General features: G+C 34.3%; 3 protein-coding genes across 3 annotated transcripts; 2 read left to right on the forward strand and 1 right to left on the reverse strand.

The window, feature by feature from the left end:
- The first annotated feature begins 7032 nt into the window (after positions 1-7032).
- PGSIP7 (Nucleotide-diphospho-sugar transferases superfamily protein) lies at positions 7033-11241 on the forward strand. The gene is made up of 5 exons (XM_047315676.2): positions 7033-7522; positions 9307-9565; positions 9739-9940; positions 10019-10166; positions 10423-11241. The coding sequence occupies exons 1-5, from the start codon at positions 7266-7268 to the stop codon at positions 10964-10966; spliced, it is 1410 nt and encodes a 469-aa protein (XP_047171632.1). The 5' UTR covers positions 7033-7265; the 3' UTR covers positions 10967-11241.
- Positions 11242-13313: 2072 nt separating this feature from the next.
- Positions 13314-16289, forward strand: PME5 (Pectin lyase-like superfamily protein). The gene is made up of 5 exons (XM_047315655.2): positions 13314-13739; positions 13879-14068; positions 14343-14549; positions 15464-15702; positions 15907-16289. The coding sequence occupies exons 1-5, from the start codon at positions 13468-13470 to the stop codon at positions 16061-16063; spliced, it is 1065 nt and encodes a 354-aa protein (XP_047171611.2). The 5' UTR covers positions 13314-13467; the 3' UTR covers positions 16064-16289.
- Positions 16290-17468: 1179 nt separating this feature from the next.
- On the reverse strand, positions 17469-24803 carry LOC124839754 (RGPR-like protein). The gene is made up of 13 exons (XM_047315665.2): positions 22607-24803; positions 22170-22490; positions 21668-21796; positions 21470-21592; positions 21174-21341; positions 20913-21038; positions 20697-20831; positions 20088-20215; positions 19907-20015; positions 19506-19823; positions 19267-19401; positions 18878-19176; positions 17469-18470 (listed from the first exon to the last, which is right to left on the reverse strand). Exons 1-13 carry the CDS (start codon positions 24380-24382, stop codon positions 17966-17968), a joined length of 4272 nt encoding a protein of 1423 aa, XP_047171621.1. The 5' UTR covers positions 24383-24803; the 3' UTR covers positions 17469-17965.

Genomic DNA, 24803 nt, shown 5'->3' on the forward strand with positions numbered 1-24803 from the left:
AGCAGTTTTGACTCCATACCATTTCATTTCACTCGGAAAAACTTGATGAACATATTGGTGCTAACTTTGAAATGTCATAGTTAACACATACTTATATGGGAAATTAATTGTTCTTTCACATAGTCTTTGCGTAATATCTCCATCCATTGACACTAGATTTAGATGAAATTGTAAGGCAAGATCAACCAATTATTACTAAGTGTATCAAGCAAACTAGATCTGTAGTCAGAAATTTTTCTTACTGTGATCTAGTGTTATAAATGTTAATGAATTTTAAGATCATTCAGTAATCAAATTTACACTTAAGTCTTACTTTTTTAGATATTAGACTATGATTATAAATGATCATAAATTTCATTTTGAAATCTATAAACATAAATATGAGATAAGAAAATAAATGATTATATTTATTATAAATTTAAAACTTTACTCTAATAAGTTAAAATAATGGCTTGAGTCTCAATTTGATTTAAAAATATTGAAGATAATTTTAAGTGACTAAGAACAAAATGTAATTTGATTGTAATTCTCTGTCCTATACCTTAAATGTGGCATCCCAAATATATAATAACCACAATCATATAACTTAGGCGTCCACATTCTAATAAAGAGAACAGTCAGAGTAGAATAGTAGTTCATTAGCTGATATTACAGTCATCACAAAATGACAGAACTTAAAACTTAAACAGTTTAGAGTACTTCAAAATAACATCAACTTAAATTTAGAAATTCTAAAAATACTATACTGCATCATCAGCATCCTCAAACTCTTGCTCCAAGGGAACCTCCTCAACAACATCTGCTCCCATCCAAGTGGATGATCATCGCAAAGGAAAACATACACAAGCAGCACACAACAAAGAAAGCAAGGATAAGCTAGATAACCAAGCAGTAATCATATAGTTCAATCAATAAATATCATCGTGCTTAGCTACATATAAAGAACAATCAAGGCACACCACTTTAAACCATGACTCAAACACTCACACGACTCATCCGGATTGGTATAACTGTCGAACTATTGGTCGTCTTTGCACTTGCGTAGTTCAGCTGGCACTCCCCAACACTATGCAAGGTAAATCCCCCATCTGTCTATGTCTAAACTCTAAGGCTATAGACGAGAACCTCACTCTACTCTCACCACTTACACTGCTAGATAACCAAACAGTAATCATATAGTTCAATCAATAAATATCATTGTGCTTAGCTACATATAAAGAACAATCAAGGCACACCACTTTAAACCATGACTCAAACACTCACACGACTCATCCGGATTGGTATAACTGTCGAACTATTGGTCGTCTTTGCAATTGCGTAGTTCAGCTGGCACTCCCCAACACTATGCAAGGTAAATCCCCCATCTGTCTATGTCTAAACTCTAAGACTATAGACGAGAACCTCACTCTACTCTCACCACTTACACTGCTCTCCTCTATTTGAGCATGAACAGTGCTTCGAGTGTAGGGATAGACATACCAGTTCAAAGCTCCATACAGTTATACAGAACAACAACAACACCCCACACATCACTTTCAATCATCTCACCCTGAGATTTCCACTTCATACTCAATTACATCATTGTAGTTCACATTCATATGTTTTACAACCACTCAACAACATCATACATACATCCTGGCAGTCAAACAACATCAATCAAAGAAAAATGAGTGAGATCCCCTCCATGCACCAGTTTACGTTTATATATATATATATATATATATATATATATATATATATATATATATATATATATATATACACATCATGGTTCTTATTTGATAAACTACTTGTCTAATTTTCATCATAGTAGAGATCTTACTTTCTCCCAAATTGGTCACCGGAGAGGGTTCAGATGTCTGAACGCATCAGACTCACCTTCGGCGCTAGCACATATGACTAGTCACAATGTACTGGACCAGGCCAGGGCTGCTCTTTGATCAGGGATGTGCCAACTCAGGTTTTTAAGTCCTTCTACCCTACCAACAAAGAAAGGCTTTTAACAAGTTATGATTTAATTATCTAAGTTATTAAAACTGTCCTACAGTGTTCTAGACATCAAATACCCAATTACATATATCACCCTTCCCCTCACAGTAAACAGTACCTGCCCATATACATGCTATCACATAGCCCTTACCCAAACCCTCCAACCAGAACAATTTCAACCAAAACAAATTAATTTCAACCGAAACACTTACAAACATAATTGCCACATGTACCAGTTCAACACCAAAGCATAAATTATTTAAGCACAATTCCACAGTCTCAGTTATAATTATCCAATAAAAATTAACATCGCAAAAGAGGTTCACAAGAACACCCATTCAACATTCAACCTGCATATATTTGTATAAAATAAATTCATACAAAAATAATTAGCTCTCCTTACGTGAAAAACTTTCACAGTTTACTTGACAGGATGATCTAAATAGTGCTCCTCACAGCAAAATTCAAAGACACCCTATAAATCAACCAATGGTGATATAATTAGCTTTTTAGGATAGAAATTACCACAAATTTGAAGTAGAACACTTCTAGTGGCATGCATTCAGTAAAATAGCAATGCCCTAGGTGCTAGAAACGGTGTAGAAAAGGAGAAAGTGACTTACCGGTTGGAACAAGAACCCGTTCGGTCGGTTACGGAACCCTTGACGCGGTGAATGTTTGAGCACCACTTCAAAAATTGAACCGTTCAACAGGATTGTATTTTAAAGAAAAGGCAGAACAATATTTAGAAAATGAGTTTTTAGAGAAAAAAAAAAGTTGACAGAGTGGAAAGCTGACTTAGGAGAAAGACCCTTGTTAAAGTCAGCCTTTGATCTGATGGACCTAACTACCCCACATAAAACCCAAACACCCCTTTATTAATTTTACAGCCCTTACCTGAAACACGAACAAAAACATAAAATCTGTATAAATCCGAAATCTAAGGGTTAAGTCACTTCCTTTGGTTGGTGAGAAGGTTTGGTTGGTGGCAGTGGTAGAACATATCTAAAAATTTGCCTCAACCCTCGGTTTCTTGGAGAATCACAAGTATACGTTGTTAATTTATTATTCCATAATGTCACTGGTCCTACTTTCTTTTGTCTTACAATAATTCAGTCATCAGAAATTTAAAACTTAACGTCTTCTAACCTTCTCGAGGTGTTAACGTACTTTCCACTTTTATATAAAAATAAAATAAAAAAGTTTGACTTGTCTCCTACTTTTCGTTGCCGTGAAAACCCTTTTAAATAAATATTATTACACATGAAAAATAAAAATATTTGAATAACACACTTGATTAATTAAAATAAAAAGTAATTAAAAAGTTAAAAAATGTAAAATCCAAATCCCTCAATCAAACAAATATTCTAGAAAATAATTAAGCAACTTTGATTTTTCATCCCGTTTGGGATAATAAGTTAAGAATTAATCTTACTCATTCGAAAAACATTTTTTAAGTTATTCCTTGTTTCGAAAAGCAGTAAACTTTGTTCTAAATAATGAAAAATTCTATTTAAAAAATGAATTTTGAAAAACCACGTTGTTATATTTTCAGGAGCAATTAAACATCTATAACTTATCAAAATCATGAAAATGTAATTAAAAAAATTAAGAAAAATGTTGTAAGGTGTTCATATATATGTTTTATCCATGTAACAAAATATTTTTTCTTTTTCAATTATTAAAATATCCAAACAATTTAATCGTATATTTACTTAAACGCGTATTTTATTTCTTTGAAAGAAAAATTATATATTTTTTTTTCTGAAAAAAAAAATATTCTGCCTATTTTTTTTTATCTCCCGTTAAAATTCCAATTGCAATAACTTCAAAATTCAGAGTCCAATTTTTATTCCACGTTTTCAATTTTACGTATAATAATAAGAACATTAGCAATCATTGTTGTTAATAAAAATATGTTTTGCTATGGAGAAGTTATATGATCGTTGTGCACATTTGGGTGTGTGTTTATAGAAAATATATTTTAAAGTAATCTTATATGTTTAAATAAAGAGGGTAATTATACTCTTTAGATATTATGTCAAGACAACATATATGTCATGGTTTATCACATTTGTTTTGGAAACAACAACCAGATTACTCAATTGTATTTTAAAATTGGGTTGAATTACATTTTAATTTAAGTTTTACAATTGTGTGAAGACGATGTATAGTTATAAATCTAACATTTAATTTATAACATAATACTTTTTCTTAAATCTAATATTGTACTTTTTTTCTATCAATGCAAACTTAAACCTTGATAAAGTTAACATGATTTATTCTCTCACCATTGTTAATTAGAGCTTTCGTTGTGTTTTCAAGAGAAAAACACGAAAACTTTTAAAAATAGTTATAATCAAACAAATTTATATAAAATATCAAAATATCACATTAATTTAATATTTAAATATAACAAAACTTCAAATATTTTATTTATATATATTTTTTATTTAGTATAATACTTCTAACTCATACTAAATTTATAAATTTTCTTAACTTATTATTTTGCCGCTAGCTAGGAAATATTGTTTTCTTCTTCAAGACTTTTACCACGAGGACAACAATAATACCAACACACTTGTCCTATTTATGACTTTATTTTGCTGTAATGTACATTGTACTTCTAGATTTTAAGTTAAACAGCGAATGGTGCGAGAAAATATGTTCTTACATGCTTTCTCATATACTAGTTTTTTTTTTAATAACTCTTGACTGCTCGTATTTTTGTTTCTAAAGCAACAACTAGACGTTACTTATGTTTTGAAAAGGCTTATTGCTTTAGGTATTAAAATATGGATTACCTAGGTTTTTGTTATTAATCTAGAATGCGAATTTGGTTTTTCATAACGTGATTTTAATTTTTATCTTTATTTAGAACTTTTATCTTACATGGGTAGTTTTTTCAATGACATTATACTATTTTTTTACGTGACAAACGAATATTATGTTGAATACAGTCCACACATTCTGTTTTTATTAGTTTGTTTTAGAAGGTTAGTGTAATTTACTCTTTGTCACACAACAAAATAATTGATACTATTGAACATCGAAGATTACGTCCATGATTTTCTTTTAGTATAAAATTTAATACAATCAATGTTTGAAACAATAATTTGGGAAAAAAATATAATTAATTCTTGAAATATTAATGATGTAATTCAACTTTTTTTTAATCTCAGGGGAGTTATATATTTTTTATACTTTTTCTTTTTATGAAAGATATTTAGATAAATTCATAAAAGATATTAAAATATTATCTTAAACTTAAAATTTTAAAATAATATTGCTTTGGTAGGATTTGGTGGTTCCTTGCTTAAAACATTTCATGTTGTCTCTAAGTTCGGATGGACCTTGAAGACTGGACCGACCTTGAAGAATATTAATAGGCATTCCTTGAAGACTGGATGAACCTTGAAGACTTGACGGACCTAGCTCAAAGCGTACAAACGTTGCTCAAGGTGCTCCAAGTTGAAGACCGGACGGACGTTGCTCAAAGAACTTCGGGTTGTATTGCTCGTTCTCCCTCCTCCTTCTCTAAGCCGGACGGGTGAGCACCTGTCAAAGGCGCTCAGACGCTCAAGTTAGTAATGTAACCGAGTGGTTAGCACAACAAGTAATGCATGTGTATTGTGCATCCTAGTCTAAAGTCATGCTTGAGACCTTTATTTATACTAGTTGTAATGGACTTTTACATCTCGCTAGCCTAATGACTGCCCAATCACACCTTATATATTATTCATTTTATTTATTTTTAATTAATGTTAGAAATGAGACTAATTTATAATATATAAATATATACAAATCTCATTTTACAAAATAATTTTGTAGATTGAATTAGATTTAAAGTTCCATGCTTGACATGTTATCTAGGTAACATTATAAGTAATTAGTACACAAGCTAAAGTAATAATACAAATATAATGAAATTATAAACAAATTATTAAATTAAATTGGAATTATATCGAAAAGTTTTATCGAAACTTTAAGATGTTTGTTTTTTAAATATTGGGCAGTTTCTCATATGGAATTATTTGTTTACTTAACACACACTATAAAAATACGAAGCAAATTATAGGATACCATGTGATATTTCATGTTATTTGTAAAAGAAATCTATGTTTGCATGTTAGTTAAAATAAAAAATAACAAATGAATAAAATAAAATAGTTTTTAAATTGAAAGTCAACTTCAAATGGAATGCACCATATTTTTTTTTATTAAGTCTGAAATGAGTCAATTTTGCATACATGGTATTTGAAATATTCTTCTACAACATATATTTTTATATTTTTATGTGATATTCAATTTTTCTTTCATCAGATACCACGCCCTTCATTTTTACTAAAATAAAGATACTATATTCTTCATCAATTTAACAACTTGAAATAATTACATTTCACTGTTTTTAAATTTGTATATTTTGAAGTTACTGACCAACTTTAATACACGGTTTGGAACGTTTACTACGATCGTTAATTACATATAATACAATTAATGAAAATAAGTAGTTAATAAATAAATGTATTGATATTGCATTAATATATCTTATGAATGAAATTAAACATTAATATATCTTATGAATGAAATTAAACATTAAACAAATATTAGCTAAAATAAATTCTAACATGACTTTGATAAGACGTTAAAAATAATAATTTAAACATAACTCAATTTTAATCTTTTCAAGATAAACTCTGATAAGATGATAAAAATAATAATTTAAACCTAACCTAATCTTTAAAAATCCAATTTATGAAATGAAGTTCATTTCTTTATCTGTATTCAATGTGAAAGTTTTAACATAAATTATTACGTGATTTAGTAAAATTGTTTGATAAGTGAATGTAAATGATAAAAAGTGTAAAGAGTGTGAAATGACAGTTAGTTGTGAGAAGATTTTGATGGAGAGACTAAATTGGTGAAAGAAAGCAAGAGAGGGAAACTCAATTTTCGTTACACAGTAGGCGTGAGTGAGCTGTGTTTTTTTGGCGGAGGAAGAGAAGAAAAAGAATATTACACAAAGATTCCAAAATTTAAATATGTATTGGCACGTTACTGAAAACTTGGCTGCTTCTCTCGCGTGTTAAAGCAAAAAATCGTGAGTTGATTCCTTCTCTGTTACTGTGTGTACCGGCCTAGCTAGCAACCATTTAAAACCTGTTCCTTCTTCTGTCTCTCTTTCCTTGTCCTCATTCGATTTTCATCAACCACGCACAAAACCTCTCTCTCTTTCCTTCCTTCTGCTTCCAACTCCACCACCACTTTTCACAAAAATGGGCTGCAATGCAGCTTTTCTGAGATGGTCGACGATGCTCTTCTTATTGGGCCTGGGCCTGTGCCATTCGCCGTTTACCAAAGCGACGTCGTTCAGGAATGCCTACGCCACGATGATGTACGTGGGCACTCCCAGGGACTACGAGTTCTACGTCGCCGTTCGCGTCCTTCTTAAATCCCTTTCCAAACTTAACGTCCAAGCCGATCTCGTCGTCATTGCTTCCGTCGACGTCCCTCTCCGATGGATTCGAGCTTTGTGAGTCTCTTTCCTTTCCCTTTTTTTTAAATTTCTTAATAATAATATTCTTATATTTTCGATTTAGTCCTTTCTTCGCGGCGTAGATTACAATGCCTTTGCTTCGATTATGTTTATGTCACATTAATCTAGCTCTCTCCCCATGTTTGTTTCCCCCATGAAGCTAAAGCCTGCGAAAAACGTAGTCACACCTCACCGTATTTGGGGTTTTGGGGAATATGCTTTAGCATAATCAAATTATTATTATTTTATTAATCGACAAATGTCCAACGACCTGGTGAAGCTTCAATAGAAGCCCCGTTGCCAGAAAAGCCCGCCTAGTTGAAATCAAGTTTATCCCTTACTTTATTTTTGCTTAGAAAAATTCGTAGTTAGCAACGTAAATAGGGATTATTTAATTGAGAAAATATATATCGATAATATAAATACTATTTTTTTGAATTCTATAATAATTATTAAATATATCCTCATTTGAGCTAGTTGGCATATTACATATTTTTATATTATAAGAGGTATGAGAATGAGAGTATTTAATTTAAGTTTGCGCGTTAAGGACGTGAGTTGGAAACGACGGGTTCAACCATTTTTCTTTCTAGCCGTTTTTGCTTCACCTAACAGTTACAAGTGTTATTATTATTATTATTATTATTATTATTATGGAAACATTAATACATTTTTTTTTCTGCAGTTATCAAAATAAAATAACAGTTAACACTGCAACTTTTACAAGAAAACATTTAGTAAACTTGTTATTGGAAGTGCAATATCGTAAAAGAATATAACGTGTACATAAAAATAGTTAAAAAAATAGATTATTACATGACCACTTGACATGCGTACCACTAAAGACCAGTCCCTCCACTTAAATATAGTTTGAGAAGGGACAGTGGTGGGGGTTAGGTGCTGTCTCGTTTCATAGTTTTTGGTGCAACTAACTTCTTCTTACTGCTCATGTTAAATTTGGTCAACAGTAGTGTTATTAAATTATCCATTTATGAGTTCCCGTCTCATAATTTGTCAGTCTCTTCAGCTTCGAACTATTTTTTTTAACTATTTTTGGTCAATCAACAATCAACGAGATATTTGTCTATGAAAAATGGCTTTGGAGAGTTAGATGAGACCTTCTCAATGACAAAATTGCTCCAATTATCCAAAGTAATTCTAGTTATAAACACTATAATTTTCTTCGAGGGAAAGCAATGTCTCTTTGATTATCTTATTATTATTTTTATCAGCTCTTTAGGTTATCTTTTGTTAGCTTTCTAAGTAGTATTCAATTAAAATAAATAGCAATAATGACTACGTTTCATACATTCTTGAAAACACAAATCGTGTTATAGTTTTTTTATTTGATAATAAAAATTAATACAGGATTTGCAACTGATTTATGTACTTTTGAGATATAATACAGCAGCATCATTTCATCATCTTATAACAGTCTCTGGTCCACCTTTTTGATATTTTATAGAAATGTTCAAATATCAAAGAATTTTTTTGAAGTTATTGAATGTCTACAAGACATAAAAAGATGCATAATATTAAATAAATAACATTTTTAATGTTAAAGGAGGAAATCACATGTTACTTTGAGGAGATTCCAAAACTACCCGTAGTTTTTGCATTGTTAAATTGAAAACACTAGCTGGGTTGAACAGGCAGCCAAACTGATGAGAGTGGGGCACAGAGTTTTCCAAGTTTTGTTACTTGGTGGGTCACTTGGCACTGTAATGAATTTATTGGGTGGGGTAAATTAATTAATAGGCAGTGTGGGTTTTATTTATCAGTGAAGAGGAAGATGGTGCAAAAGTGGTTAGGGTGGAAAACATGGAGAATCCCTACAAGCATCAAGATAATTTTGACAAGAGATTTAAATTATCATTGAACAAACTGTATGCATGGAGCTTAGTGGACTATGACAGGGTTGTCATGCTGGACGCTGACAATCTCTTCCTTCAAAACACAGATGAGTTATTTCAATGTGGACAATTCTGTGCGGTCTTTATCAATCCTTGCGTCTTCCACACTGGTCTCTTCGTCTTGCAGGTAATATTTTAGCTAATTCCATGTCACACATTCCTGTTCCTTTTTAAATTCATTATCATGGTGCACTAAAAAGTATCAAATTCTTTTATCAATTTCTGTAATAATTATTATAAAAATCATATTTGTTATAATTTTTCATTAGTAGAATGAGTTCTGATGTTTGATATTGGCAGCCGTCAACGGTGGTGTTCAAGGACATGGTTCATGAATTACAGAATGGGAGAGAAAACCCAGATGGTGCAGACCAGGGTTTTATAGCTAGCTACTTCCCGGAGTTGCTTGATAAGCCAATGTTTCATCCACCTGCAAATGGCTCCAAACTTCGTGGAGCATATAGGCTTCCTTTAGGTTATCAGATGGACGCTTCATACTACTGTAAGTTCTTTCGGTATATATTTTAAACTAAACTTTTGAAGGGCTTAATGAAATCAATCTATGTTTATTTTAATTCAGATCTTAAACTTCGCTGGAGCGTGCCTTGTGGACCAAATAGCGTGATCACATTCCCAGGGGCACCGTGGTTGAAGCCATGGTATTGGTGGTCGTGGCCTGTCCTGCCATTAGGTATCCAGTGGCATGAACAGCGTCGTCAAACTTTGGGGTAATCAGTTTTAGTGCCCTCTGATTTTATTGAGTTTCTGATAAAAAGTCATTAAGGGGGTCTATACTTGAAAAACAGGATTCAGAATATATCATAAAGTGATAGATTATCCATGTACATTATGATCATTTCAGTAGCATCTTAGTTTCTAACTTCTAATCATACCTTTGTTCCTTGAGATAGATTTAGATGTTTACCTTAATTCATTTTCATGGAATTTGAAACTATTTTAAAAATTGACCTATCATTGGTGTAGGTATGGTGCTGAGATGGCTGTGATACTAATCCAATCTGCAATATATCTGGGAGTAATAGCAATGACTCGTTTGGCAAGGCCAAGCTTCTCAAAGTTATGTTATAGGCGCTCTGATAAGAGCATCAACCTTGTCCACAACAGCCTCAAAATAGTAGCTTTGTGGTGCATCCTTGCTGCTTACGTAACACCATTCTTTATCATTCCTCACACGGTTCACCCTCTTCTGGGCTGGATCCTCTATTTACTTGGTGCTTTTGCACTTTGCTCCATTGCAATAAATGTCTTTCTGCTACCAATGTTACCAGTTTTGGTACCGTGGCTTGGAATTGTAGGGGCCCTTATGGTCATGGCATTTCCTTGGTACCCTGATGGGGTAGTGAGAGCTCTGTCAGTCTTTGTTTATGCCTTCTGTTCTGCACCATTTGTGTGGGCATCTATGGTGAGAATAGTGGCAAGTCTTCAGTTATCTCTAGAAAGAGAAGCTTTTCTTCCTGCAAGATTGGTAGAATCTTCGTCAAATTCATGGTTTAACAAGTTATATTGACATGTTCAGTTGGACACAATACAAGGCTGGGTCAAAGAAGGACGTTCTTGGCAAGCTCAGCAAAAACGGAAGGGAGCGCGATACATTAGTTCAAGATGTGACTGGTTAATTTATTGAAGTTAGTTCATCGATTAAATGAATTTGAGCTAAAAATCGAGCTCTAAATGGACAAATCTTGAATCATGTATATTGGTTTATATATATTTGTGTAATATGAGAAAAAAATGAATTTACTATATTCACATAAAATTTGAAACTAAATATATATTTTTTAATTTATGTTATCAATTTTCAAATAAGCTCATTATTAATAATATGATATCATAATATACGGGTTACTTTATTGCTAAAATGATTTTGTTTTAATTTAAATAAAAGTTTTATTGGTATTTTGGGAGTCAATTTAATGTTAGTTGTCTGCATAATCAAATCGGTCACATGCTAATTAAGCGAAGACATAACATAGGCCACACATTGTTATCATTTTTGTCAAATGAATGTAATATGTTATCAATTCTTTGTTCAAAACTCATCTCCACTTTTTGTAATAGAAAAAAGAAAACTCCAGTTCGAGTTCAAATTAAATCGATTGAACGTTATTATGGAGATTGAATTAACATCACATAAACACTCACTAATTATGCGGCAGGATTATTACTCCAACAATATTCATACTCACATCTTCGATCTTCTTTAAGATATATTTGGAAAAACCGATATCACAAATACTGTTTAGAAAATGAAATCTTTTTTTTTATATAAATTAAAATTATTTATGAATAAATTAGTTTGTCACTTTTGACAAAAATTTCATTTAAGTAATTTTAACTTATAAAAAACATTTAATGCAAATCTTTAACTTTTTCATATAGTTTAATTTTTCATCACTTGACACCTTTGAATATTTATAATAGGCTCTTACAAGGTGTTAAAGTAATTTTTTCTTTTTCACTATCATTATTACACACGGAGAAATAATATTTTGATACACAAATTTTCTTACATAATTTGATATTATTTTTTTATTTTTTATTCAAAAATAGAAAAATTTACTATTTTACTTTTTTTATGTCTAAAATAAATATAAATATGTGTTACATCACCATTATTTCACAAAATATTGAAAAGATTGGTTTACGTATACAACACAAAATAAACACATTTAATATCCCAAAATAATCTATAATACAGATTCAGAGGACTATAATGACGTATTTGCAGAAGTTAGAAGCATGAGACCACGGTGGTTGTTGCCTTCCCCTGAAACTCCAGTCACCGATGTTCTTTTTACTTTTTCGCCATAATCATAATGAACCACTTTTCACAAGTTTGGAAAATATTGTCTCATCTCATTCGGGCCCAACGTTCAAAAATTACGTGGGCTCTGGTGGGCCCCACTTGTCTGGGACTGGAATGAGCCGAAGTGCAAAAAATATTATTTAATCCATGCCGGGACCATCGTGTGTCATAATAAAACTACGTATCATCCCCACCAAAATGACCGTTTGAAATTAGCACGACGTGAATGGTATACACGGTGCTGAATCAGTGTCATCGACAGAAAAGATGAGCATACAAAATAAGCCAAACACACCATCTTATTAGAAAGAGGATTCTGGCCTTTGCATTTCGTATCTTTTAAGTGCATTTTATGGCATATTATCCGTAATCAATGAACGGAATAAATAACTCGGAAGCTATCACACATATGCTTTTATGGCAATGAAACACAATGGTTGAATGAGTATATAGTAGAGAGCAATTACAAGAATAAGGGACTTCAATAACTATAAAAAGAATCCTAATTTCAATCAAAACATTAATCACGAGGAGATTTACTGAAAAATAACCACCACTTTTTTAAGACAATGTTTACATTTCTTACATCCATTAAATATAAAATTAATTTATAATACTGAATATAAACTTTATTATCAACTAACAATAATTATTTAATAATATTTTAACATAATTTACGTGTGATTTTATAATTGACATATATTATTATTATGAATATGAAATAATTTTGAACGGAATGACACGATAATATTAAAATATTGTAAATTTTTTTTAAAAAGTATCATTGTCTTTTACAAAATTTAGACTTAAGTCATTTTTAACATTAACTTTGTATCAGCACAGCGATATTTGGTATTTGTGTATCTTAATTAGAGGCACCAAACCCAAGATTTTGCGTCCATCACCGTAGTGTCAACCAATAAAATTTCCAGAAGCCAGTAAAAATGACCGTTGGAATAAAGACCATAGTCTCCTCTTATTCTTTCTTAAAAATATATAAAATAATATATAAAAAAACACCCCAATAACCCCTAGTCACAATACACCCAAACAGTATCTCTCTACCTATAAAATATAGCAGCTTGCTCTCTCTATTTTTTCTCGCTTTTTGCTTCCATACAAATATAAAATCACTTGTCTCCGCTGTTTCTTCGACATTCTCTTTCTCTTCGCGTTCGTTCGATGCTACAGTCTGCTATCTAATGGTGTCACTGCAAGTACTGCTCGTGGTTTTCACCTCTATATTCCATGCAACAACAGTGACGTCTACACCCCACCACGACCTTACCTTCAACACATTCTCTTCCGCCAACTTCTCCAAGAACCAGCCCTGCGTCGGACCCATCGGCCACCGTCGAATCACGGTTGACATTAACGGCGGTGGCCACTACCGGTCCGTTCAAGACGCCGTCAATGCCGTCCCAGACAACAACAGAAGGAATATCCTCATTAAAATCAACGCCGGATGCTACAAGTATATATATATATATATTAAACAGAGTTCATTATTCATTATAAGCAATTATAGCGTAATGATAATTAGTACGTTAGGTGTTTGATAGTTTGCATTAGGTGGTGTTTTGTTTGATTTGTTTGTTTTGAATATGGTGCAGAGAAAAGGTGGTGGTGCCCGTGACGAGGCCGTACATAACGTTTGAGGGTGCAGGTAGAGAAGTGACGGTGATAGAATGGCATGATCGAGCCAGTGACCCTGGTCCCAGTGGACAGCAGCTTCGTACTTACAGAACCGCTTCTGTTACTGTTTTTGCCAGCTATTTTTCTGCCAGAAACATCAGCTTCAAGGTATTTTTACTGCAACTGTTGCACTTAATGTTTTACATTTTTATTTTTATTTAGATAATAACATTCAATCAAATTTCCATAAATTTAACCCGAAGTTCTGGACTCCATATATCTAGACTTATACCAGAAAATGAACCTTTTAATTTTGCTCAGTAAAAAGCCAAATTTTTTATACTTTTGCCTTTTCAGTACTCATATTACATATACTTTTTCTCACATAATTCATGACATCTACAACTTTTTATAAAAAGTTACTATATGGTGATACATGCAGAACACAGCGCCTGCACCAATGCCGGGGATGCAGGGATGGCAAGCGGTGGCGTTTCGCATATCCGGCGATAAGGCATACTTCTCCGGCTGCGGGTTCTACGGCGCACAAGACACACTTTGTGACGATGCTGGCAGACATTACTTCAAGGAATGCTACATTGAAGGATCCATCGATTTCATTTTTGGCAATGGCAGGTCCATGTACAAGGTACTACAATTTTTTATTTTATATTCAGGGTCTATGTATATTTCTCAAGAGAAAGAGAATCTAAAGAATGAGAGATACAGAATACTAAAGATAAAAGTAAGCAGACAGAAAGAAACATAAAGTGAACTTTTACTAAAGAAAAGTAAACATCCATCTTTTTCTTTTCACACACTGGATAAGAAACTGCTGAGTACACTTCTTTTTCGATGCAATTTCAACGACAATTTGTATCTGTTTTTTGATTTTTTAGCTAGTATTTGTTATTATGCTTTTTCAACAAGGGAAAAGAATACTGATATCGTGCTGCAAAGTTGATTATGTATTTTTATATTGGAAAATGTTATTTGGACAACAAAAGTTTGACACAATTTTGACAACGGCGACGTGGCAGCTGTGCATTGGCTCAGTGAACCGGGGTGAGGGATATTTTGGGTTTTTTCTGGTTTGTTTTCAATTCACTGAGCCAATGCACAGCTGCCACGTCGCCGTTGTCAAAATTGTGTCAAACTTTTGTTGTCCAAATAACATTTTCCTTTTATATTAGAGGGTTGGCTTGGGTGAGGATTTAGTTGTGCCAGGAAAAAAGTAAGCAAGCTTTTCTGCCCATTAAACCTTTGTGTCAGCAAACATAGGATTCAGCTGGAGAGATCCAAAACTGGACATTGAATTGTGCAACATCATCAGCATATTATATTGTGCACATTGTGTTATCCAAATTTTTTTTACATCCTTTTGATATTGTCTTTCACTACAAAAGGTTTTTTTTTTTCTTATGACTAGTGGTGTGAAACAACCTTTTTCTTATTTAATAAAATTAAAGTAATTGTGAAAGTAAATAAAAGTTGTTGGGTGTTGGGAGAAATGTGGGGTGGTGTAGGGAGTAACATTCGGAAATTGATTGGTTGATGGATCAGGATTGCTGGCTGCACTCAATAGCAAGCAGGTTTGGGTCGATAGCGGCCCAGGACAGGAAGCAGGAGGAGGAGAAGACAGGGTTCGCATTCGTAGGATGCAGGGTGACAGGTACAGGTCCACTCTATGTGGGACGAGCAATGGGACAGTATTCTAGAATCGTCTACTCCTACACATATTTCGATGACATTGTTGCACATGGTGGTTGGGATGATTGGGACCATGCAGACAATAAGAACAAGTACCTCTTCTAATCTTTTTCTCCTTTTTGTTTTATCTTTATTTCATACACACTCTATCCATCAACTTTCAGAGACATCCATGCAAAAGGAAATTGCATCATGAATGAAAAGTCATTGTTGCAAGTTATGTTTATATCTTACAATGTAAGTTTTGCATGAAGAAAAAAAGTAAAAGATGGGTATATGTTTTGTGATGATTACAGGACTGTGTTCTTCGGAGTGTACAAGTGTTGGGGACCAGGAGCAGAGGCTGTTCGTGGGGTTTCACTGGCCCGAGACTTAGATTTTGAAACGGCTCATCCATTTATCAGGAAGAGTTTCGTCAATGGCAGACACTGGATTGCACCATCTGATGCTTAGTCATAACAACTTTTTTTTTACTGTTAACCATTCAACAATTACTTTTCACATTCTTTCATTTATTTGTTTTTGTCATTATAGAAATTCACTTGTTTGTTTTTGTCAATATACTCACTTATTGTCTTTCATTCTTATTTCATGTGCAATTGATCAATGATTTCAAAAATAAATTAGTTTCTTTTTGTCAGCTATGTGTATTTTTATAATATTTGGTAGACATTCTCAACTTGAATGTATGTCAGTAAATGATGTTAATTATTAAGAATTTACAGTTGAGGTGAATAATAAATCCAATCCAAGGGTGTGATATAATCTAATATATGGTTTGTTTGGATTGGGGAGACTAAATAAAGAAGTGAAAAAAAAAAGAATAATTAAATTGTAATTGAATTCAAGTTTATATTTGAAATAAACATTTTGAAAATTTATTGAAGGAAATCCAAATAATTGGATTATATTTTAAATTCAAATCCACATTTTCTGAAATTAAATATTTTGAGTATTTATATATCAGTTTGATACTAATTATAAAATAGCTTTTGAATTTAAAATTCATATATATTTTGTAGGAATACTTTTTACAATGAAAATTTGGTGGAATATTTCGTATTTCTTAAAATGTGTGGTGAATTATAATAATCTAAAAAACAAATTAGTTTTTTTATACTTGTAATATATTCGGCCTAGAACTAATTATTTGATATATCTTGAATGTGAGTGCACATCACTTCATAGTAAGATAAAAAATATTTATGGTTGGAAATGTAAAGATCAAGCAATATCAATTATTATATTTCAGTGAAAAAAACACATAAGTATGAAAATAACGTGTAGTTTGGTTACCTATATGCTTAATATGTAGGCTTTTCTTTTAGGAAACGATGTTATGCATATATATTAAGATTTGGAAAAACAGCCTAAAACAAAAATATAAAATATGTACTTATTAATATCTATTTTTTGTCTTCATATTGCTATAATTAAAAATTGAATTAGGTAAAATCACATTTTTTAGATATTTTATTAACATTTATTTAAATAGATTACTTTTATTTATTCATACATAAAATCGTTTCTTACTAAAAATTATTTTTTAATTTTATCATAGTAACTTTTAATAAAATTTGTTGTTTCCTGAGATATTCTTATCAATAATTTGAAATAGTTTTAGATTTATAAATAAAGATTTCAAAACGATTTATAAATAATCAAAGTATTTTCTTTTAAAAAACATAGATTTAAATTTCAATCCAATCATCTAAATTTGGATTTATACAGATATAAAAGAATCTTACTAAAATAATATGAAATTCAATTTAGCTCTAATCCAAATTATACGAATCAATGATAGATTAAATAAGTTAAATTTTATGGATTTTGTTGTCGTCATATACAAATTTGGAAGTATTGAAAAGATATAATTTAATAAATGATGGTAGAAAGAAATACAATATAACAAAATTATATTTCACAATTCGGTACACTATTCTTTTATGGTTGATCTGTTGAGGTGATCTTTCCTCGTGAGGAGTTTCCTTGTTTAATAAAATGAACAAATGAGTTGTACTACTCACCTAAGCAGGTGGTCCTATCCATTGTTGTAGCACACCAGTTCCATAATCCTCAGACGGTGTCCACTGCCAACTCCCGAGGCATTTAAAACAATACAAAAACAAAACCTACTCTACACTCCAGTCGACCACATTTAATCATACATCACCAGGTTGGGAGTTGGAAGTTGGAGACATAAAAAAATACTGAAAAGAGGAAATGGTACATATCTGTTGTTATTGTCTGATCTCTTTCTGTGAACCCCACTTGTGTGTACCACTGTTTCGTTCATCCAGAGAAGCTATTCCGATCATCAAAAACAAAAATTATATTTACAGCTTGAGCATCTGCTCAGAGTTCAACCTCGTGAAGATCTTCCCCATAACTGCTATTTCTTGCTGGAGTGTGCATTGAAGATTCATCGGGCATAAATCTTGAGGCATCTAAAGGCCTAATATTGCCTGAATTTGGAGGGCTAAATGAATCATTAAGACTCCCACTCCATGAAGCTGCTCGGCGTGAATTAGAAAAATGAGAGTTGCTTCCTTCTGTCGCTCCCTGTTTTGGGATGTTACCCAAGCTCGGAAACCTCTGAATGGCTGTTGCCGGTACATGTGCGGGTGGGCCTTGGTATGACCACTCATTTGTGGCAGATGTTGAAGGATCTACATTTGTTGCACTATCTTCTTGATTGCTTTCTGCTATCGCCCCCATTGCTTGCTCATTTGACGATGGTGCAGGACTAGGAACGAAAAACTTTGCATTGGCAGCAAGAGCCGGTTTAACAGATGGAACAGAAGGGGATTGAAACAGGTTTGCAGAGTTTCCCCCACCTTGGTTGAAGGTGTCAACATACCTGTATAGTCATAAAACATTTTAATATATATTATGCCTTTCAAATTTTGTCATTGAATAATAAATTTTTCTTCTTGGTTCCGGAAACTGAGCTGACTGCAAAAGAATACCAAGAACCCATAGGTCCTTCCTTATTTCCATTCTTTTCATGTGTAGCATTTTCAGATACATATTAGTTAGGTTTACAAGACAATCCTCCATAAGCCAGGTCTATAGCAAAATGTATATTGCATTTTGAGATTCAATTATTGTGCCAGCTCAGCTACATTTTTTACCACTCTTTAAATTTAAAGGCCTTCCATTTCAAATTTTATAATCAAACAGGGAACCAAAGGAATAGGAGTTCGACATTACAATGCTTAGGAGCCAACAAACCCTACTCATAATTAATATAGACAAAAGGTTTACCTTGATCGAACACCCAATCGACCTCGGGCAGAGAATTGATTTGCGGTGGGTGGTATTGGTGGCATCCCTGGACTCAGTTCAGAGGTAGATGTTCTTATGTTTGATCCCTCGAAAGGAGGTGAACTTTCAGTCTTCAAAGCAGATTTCAGGTTGTATTCAGTTGGCCCATTCTGGAAAGCAGCAGTTGTTGGTGGTGGTGGAGGCAGTGCAGCTTCTTCAGCTGGAAGTTCCGCACCTTCCTCCACCCATCTCTTCAGCTTCTCATCATAATAGAACTTGTTTTTCTCACCCAATTTAGCCTACATATTTATAGATTAAAATAAGAACCATTAGAGAAGTCACGTCAAAGCACTGTTGCAATTAAAAGAAAATAAAACAACTAATCACACCTGCCGACCAGGGCGAGGTTTCAAGACTAGCCCAACTGTCTTTTGCAAAAGTTGTGAGCCAAAGCCAAAGCGTGAAAAGCGGGAAGTACCCCCTGATGCCTGTGCCTTCCCTTGTGCATCAGGTGAGGTCATTTCCTTAAAAAACATCAACCACAACTTCTCGATCAGAACTTTTAATAACAGAAAAAATGCAGAGGAAGATGAAAATCAACATTACACCTTTAATAGTACTAACACACCTGTCTAGGGGTTCTACCAATATCTGGCTCAGAAACACTTCTATTAGGCTTTGTCATTCTATTATTGTCAGCTGTCCACTCACTTATAGGTTCCATCGAAGCAGATGGAACTAAGGACGACACAGCCATTGTGGATTGACTAGAGGATACTCTAGGAGCCATCTGTTGGTAATGTTGTTCACTTCCATGAAAAGTTCCTTGGGATGATGTTGGAGCAGGTGGAGGTAAACCACCGACAACTCGATGAGCAGTGCTATCAAAAAAGTTGAGCAGTTTGCCGACTAATTTTGCAGGAGCCATATTTGCTGCATATCCACCCTGAAACATTTATTGATAAACAAAATGATAACTTATCAGTATCAACACTATAAGATAATGAAATTTTTTTGAAGGACAAGTACCTGTTGGTGAGTTCTAATCCTCTCCTCGAGAGATAATGCTAATTGTTTCCACGTTTCTACTTCTGGAGCACGGCCGGTTTTCAAGGATTTCAGTAGTGCTTGGCAGTACCTGAAATCAAATGACAATAATAAGAGATCGTATAAAAGGTAATAGCAACTAAATAATGTTACACAAACTTACTTCAACGAGTCTGAAACCTTCCCCACTTCAGCTAGCATATATGCATATATAAGCTTATACGGCTGAAATGGGTGCAAAGTAAACTGAGAGTTTCCAAGCACTTTCGAATATTCATACAACTCGGTCCTCTGTCCAAGTACCAATCAGGTAAGACAAGTTTGAGTTATTCAATAAACACATCATGTAACATACTCGATCATACTGAACATGTTCTTTTTAGAAAGCAACAGATCGTGAGGTGGAACAAGTATAAGACACAGACAGGTTATTTAAGAAGCTTACAAAACAAAAGGCTGAATAAGAAAAATAAAATTCTTACATTTGAAGAACAAATCTAAGAAAGAAGAATTAGAAAAGGCAGATTCCATCTTTTAAGCCTCTAGACAAATACAGTACACAATATGAAACAGACTCGTCTGAGTCTACCTGAATCCTAGAACTATAAGAATTGGCAACAATCTGAGATGAAGAGATTTTTCAGTAGATACACAACAATGACAGCATACAGAATGTTCTGTGAGAAAAGGACTCAAAAATATAAAATATACATTAATAAAAAGCCAAATTTTGTGGAAGAAGGAACTTAAGAACTAGACACATTTCAAATACCTGGATAGCCTCTGGAGTAGCATATGTTCGGGGAGATTTCCAGTGGTCTGCTCCTATTAGACAGAGTCTTGCACTATCTGAGTATGACTCAAAGTTTGCTTCAGCAACTAAATAGCAGATGTGTGCAGCAGTAATCTAAAATAAGAATCTTAAATGAGAACCAGAAAGGAAAACTCTTAAAGACTTCAAAAAAATAAATCAAAGATTGAACTGTACCTCACTTCTTTCCTTCCACAAACAATCACCCAGATGAATAATTACAAGTTCATCACCTTTGGTTCTGTTTGCAGTTATCACAGCCAGATTCTCCTCCCAATCGTCAAGCATACCATTGGACTCAACCTGAATACCAAAACAACAAAAAGTTTTGACTTCCAAATAAAATACAAACTGATAACCCTTGAAACTATTGAAAAATGAAACGATACATGTGGATTGCATATTGCATGACTTCTTAGTTTGTTCTATTAGGATTACCTGTGCTGACACCTGGGCCATGTTAGAAGCACCGGGGTGCCCATTAATTGAGGAATCAATAGAGAATACTTCAGCTGGTTGCCCAGCAATTAGAAGGCATAATGTGCGCAAAGGTGACCCTGCAACCAGCTGGCGTAGTGCCATTTGCTTCACTGTATCAACATAGAACTGCAACACAAATATGGACAACAGCCGCCAAAGGCAGTATGAGAACAAGACTGTAAGACCCCAAAGGCAACTCTCTAGCCCAGGCATCAAATATCAGCAGAGTATTGAACAGTTTAAAAATATCTGACCTGATCACCAAGTTGTGAGGCAAGAACAAGTGCTGGTCCCCACAATTGTCCTTCTTGCGCACATTGTAAAGCCTCCTTCTTTCTCCCAGAGACAAGAAGATTTTGAACCTCAAGAGCCATTGCCTATATCAAAATCAAAATCAGAAAAGCGAACAAAACAATCTGGGAGTGGAAGTGGGTCAGGAGTCAAATACACACCCTCATTTGTCCTTCAGAGGGCAAATTTTGCAAGCAATGGCTTGCTGTCCCATATTGAGGGAACTGTGTGCTACTCGTCTTGGAAGAAGCAAAAAGTTTTGCAACTGCAGATTCAGGAGTATCATTTTCCTGTATCAAAGCCAAACCCCAAAAGGTCACATACGCATGAGAATAGTATTCGGGCAATAAATGACAGAGAATCACTGACTATCCGGAGAATGATAAGAAAAGAAGATAAAGCCACACTGCCATTCGCAAAGCAATTATGAATGATGATGTCATAACCCACTACAAACGATTCAAAAGTAGAGAAATAAAGGACAATAATCGTCTGCATCATGATAGAAATAATGCACAATAGTGAACTTCTAATATCTTTTAAAGATGAATGGTACAGCTCTATACAGAACGTCCTTCATCCTTGAAAAGTTATAGCAAATTCAGTTGACAATGATTGCATAAAGTGGGAAAAAGAAACTGAATAACTACAGAAGTAACTTACTTTAAGTAGGGTGTCTGTACCAAAAGGCGATCGTAGCTTCCCATAATGTTGACAAGCTATTTTAAGCAAGGAAAGAAGGAGTCTCAATCTTTCACCTTTCTTATAATCCAAGTCAGGTGATTCAAAATGTGCAATTCTCTCATCCAACCATTTGTACAGTTCCTTACTTCCAACACTCCCGCCAACCAATGGACCTGGGAAAGATTGCTGGCTCAGAGCACGGAAATAATCACCGGTACCATTTCCAGTGCTCAAAGAATCCATACTTTCTGTGAGAACGTCTATCAGGTTCAACACAGAAACAGAACCTTGCACAGAATCCTTCAGATATAAACGAATATACTGAGTTAATTGTTTTGAGAAAATACTCATACAAAGTTAGAGAATAAAAAGGAAACAATATTGAGCAAAACTGAAAGGAGGAATCAAGAATTAACCTGGTTTCCGTATGATGAGCTCAAAAGATCACGATCTTTCATTATGATGAGTTTTCCTCCAAATCCAAAAGTTACCAGAGCATGAGCAGGACGTCCAGCTGATGATCTCCCAACATGAGGGGCATTTGAAAACTGATGCCCACCCTGAATTGATTGCGGAGAATAACTAAAGGGAATTTTTTTTTCAGTAAAATCATTTGAAAAAACATTTTGTTCCCCAATGTTGGTGCTTGAATAATTAAACTGTTGAACAGTGTCCCCACTTGGGCCAAAGCTTCGTGGTTCAAAAGTTCCATTAGCCAAACCGTGATTGTGGTTTACTTTATTGTACAATGTAGCTGATCCAAAAGAACTAGAAGTATGCTGTTGATCTTTGTTCTCAGAAATACTTGGACCATAAGAATGATGAATTTGTTGGTTGCCCCCGGAACTTATTTTATCCCCTTTTGAAGCAGTTCCAGTTGTGTACATGTCAAAACCCTGCTGATGGTTAGTGCCATATGAACCACTCCAGCTGCCATCTATAGCCTGGCTATCAAAGCTCTGCGGTACATACTTATCAGCGTGGCCGTATTCACTATACAAACTATTATCATTGGGCAAGAAAGTACTGATAGAAGCATGCCCATTTTCTTGTCCAAGACCAGAAGGCTGGACAGTTGAATTGTAAGTTTCCAATGAACGCCATTCTTGGGCATTTGTGTCATAATACCAACCAGGATACTGAGGATCAAAAACCATATACTCTGGATACCCATTGTTCCCTTGTGAAACCTGACTCCAGCTAGACACATTTCCAGTTGTGCCAGTTTCAGCTAAAGTTCCAGCGATAGATTGAGCAGTTTGCTGCATGTAAGAGATTTCTGTTTTTCCAGCAGAAGCAGCAGTCCAATCTGCAGATACATTGGCTTCAGAGCTTTGCTGAGTAGTGGTTGTTGCACTATAGCCATCAACTTGATACCATTGCCCACTGTTGTGATCATATTTCCAGCCAGGATAAAGATCTTCCCAGTTCTGGCTACCACTCAGATCTTGTCCATTTGTGTGATCTTCTGAAGATGCAACATGATTCTGATCCTCTTGATATTGTACATGATTTACTGAAGCATTTAAGTCATCACCTTGCCTATTTGAGTGGCTTTCTAAGGATGCTTCATAACCTTCACCCTCCTGATATTGCACATAATTACCTGAGGAATTTAAGCCAACATTTTGAACTTCATTACCTGGCTTCACCTCACTACTTAAATTATCATACACGCTCCCTTGAAAATTTCCAGACTGATCTCCCAACTCACTGAAAAAGTCAGAATACGATCCAAACCCATCACCTCCATTCAAATCAGCATGAAAAGAATTCCAACCCACCTCCTTAACCCCAGAACTACCAACGTTATCACTTGTGCCAACAGCTGAAGAAGACGTAATTTCCGATCTCACCCCAATCCCATCATGACTGGGATCCACCTTACTATCAAATCCAGCTGAACTAGAGGAGGGTACAGAATTCCCCTCCTGTTCAAGTCTCACATCGGATTCCACAGTACCCAATTCCCCTTTGACTTCTACCCCACTCTCACCAACATCAGAACTCTCAAATACAGTAGTAGCATCAACATCACTGATTCCCAGATTTGCAAATGCTTTAGCCTCATCCGAATCATCATCCCCTTCATCATGGACAGAATTAATAGGCTCCATGTCATCCTCAACCAGTTTATCAAAGAAATCCTCATCCGTCTGATCCTCCAAGTGAAATGGAGGATTCGAAGCCATCGACCTAAAACCCTAACCCTTCACAGATTATCCTCGATCCCACACAAACACGCTCAATCAACCTCAGATTTCACCTCTCGCAATTCCTAACCTCAACGCCAAGCTAAACCTCGAGATCCAGAACAAAAACTCTCGAAGCTACTACTCCCTTGAAAGCTAAACCTCCAGTACAAGGTTCAATAACCAAAACAGAAAACAAGATCTGGGAATTCTGAAACGCACGCAATCCAATGACGATAAATCGATGAAAACGTACCCGGAAACTGCAAAAACCTACGAGCCTCAATACAACAATACAACTCCGCGATCCATGTTTTCAATCTTGCAGGAAACCGTATAGAGAGTATTTGGAGAGAGAGGAAAAGCCCTCGATTTCGCAATTCCCACTCACCACCAAGAACACAATACAACTATGTTTTTT

This window comes from Vigna umbellata, chromosome 10, assembly GCF_029865625.1.
Source record: "Vigna umbellata cultivar VRB3 chromosome 10, Vumbellata_1.0, whole genome shotgun sequence".
In the NCBI taxonomy this organism is placed as follows: domain Eukaryota; kingdom Viridiplantae; phylum Streptophyta; class Magnoliopsida; order Fabales; family Fabaceae; genus Vigna; species Vigna umbellata.

What these genes read in the sequence shown, in the direction of transcription:
- PGSIP7 (XM_047315676.2), top strand. Translation starts at nt 7,266, where the DNA reads ATGGGCTGCAATGCAGCTTTTCTGAGATGGTCGACGATGCTCTTCTTA. An exon ending in CTCCGATGGATTCGAGCTTT is followed by an intron (nt 7,523 to 9,306) that starts GTGAGTCTCTTT and finishes TTTATTTATCAG; the next exon opens with TGAAGAGGAAGATGGTGCAA. An exon ending in CAGCGTCGTCAAACTTTGGG is followed by an intron (nt 10,167 to 10,422) that starts GTAATCAGTTTT and finishes TCATTGGTGTAG; the next exon opens with GTATGGTGCTGAGATGGCTG.
- PME5 (XM_047315655.2), top strand. Translation starts at nt 13,468, where the DNA reads ATGGTGTCACTGCAAGTACTGCTCGTGGTTTTCACCTCTATATTCCAT. An exon ending in CCAGAAACATCAGCTTCAAG is followed by an intron (nt 14,069 to 14,342) that starts GTATTTTTACTG and finishes TGATACATGCAG; the next exon opens with AACACAGCGCCTGCACCAAT. An exon ending in ATGGCAGGTCCATGTACAAG is followed by an intron (nt 14,550 to 15,463) that starts GTACTACAATTT and finishes TTGATGGATCAG; the next exon opens with GATTGCTGGCTGCACTCAAT.
- LOC124839754 (XM_047315665.2), bottom strand. Translation starts at nt 24,382, where the DNA reads ATGGCTTCGAATCCTCCATTTCACTTGGAGGATCAGACGGATGAGGAT. An exon ending in TGGCCCAGGTGTCAGCACAG is followed by an intron (nt 21,039 to 21,173) that starts GTAATCCTAATA and finishes TTTGGTATTCAG; the next exon opens with GTTGAGTCCAATGGTATGCT. An exon ending in AAGGTTTCAGACTCGTTGAA is followed by an intron (nt 20,016 to 20,087) that starts GTAAGTTTGTGT and finishes ATTTGATTTCAG; the next exon opens with GTACTGCCAAGCACTACTGA.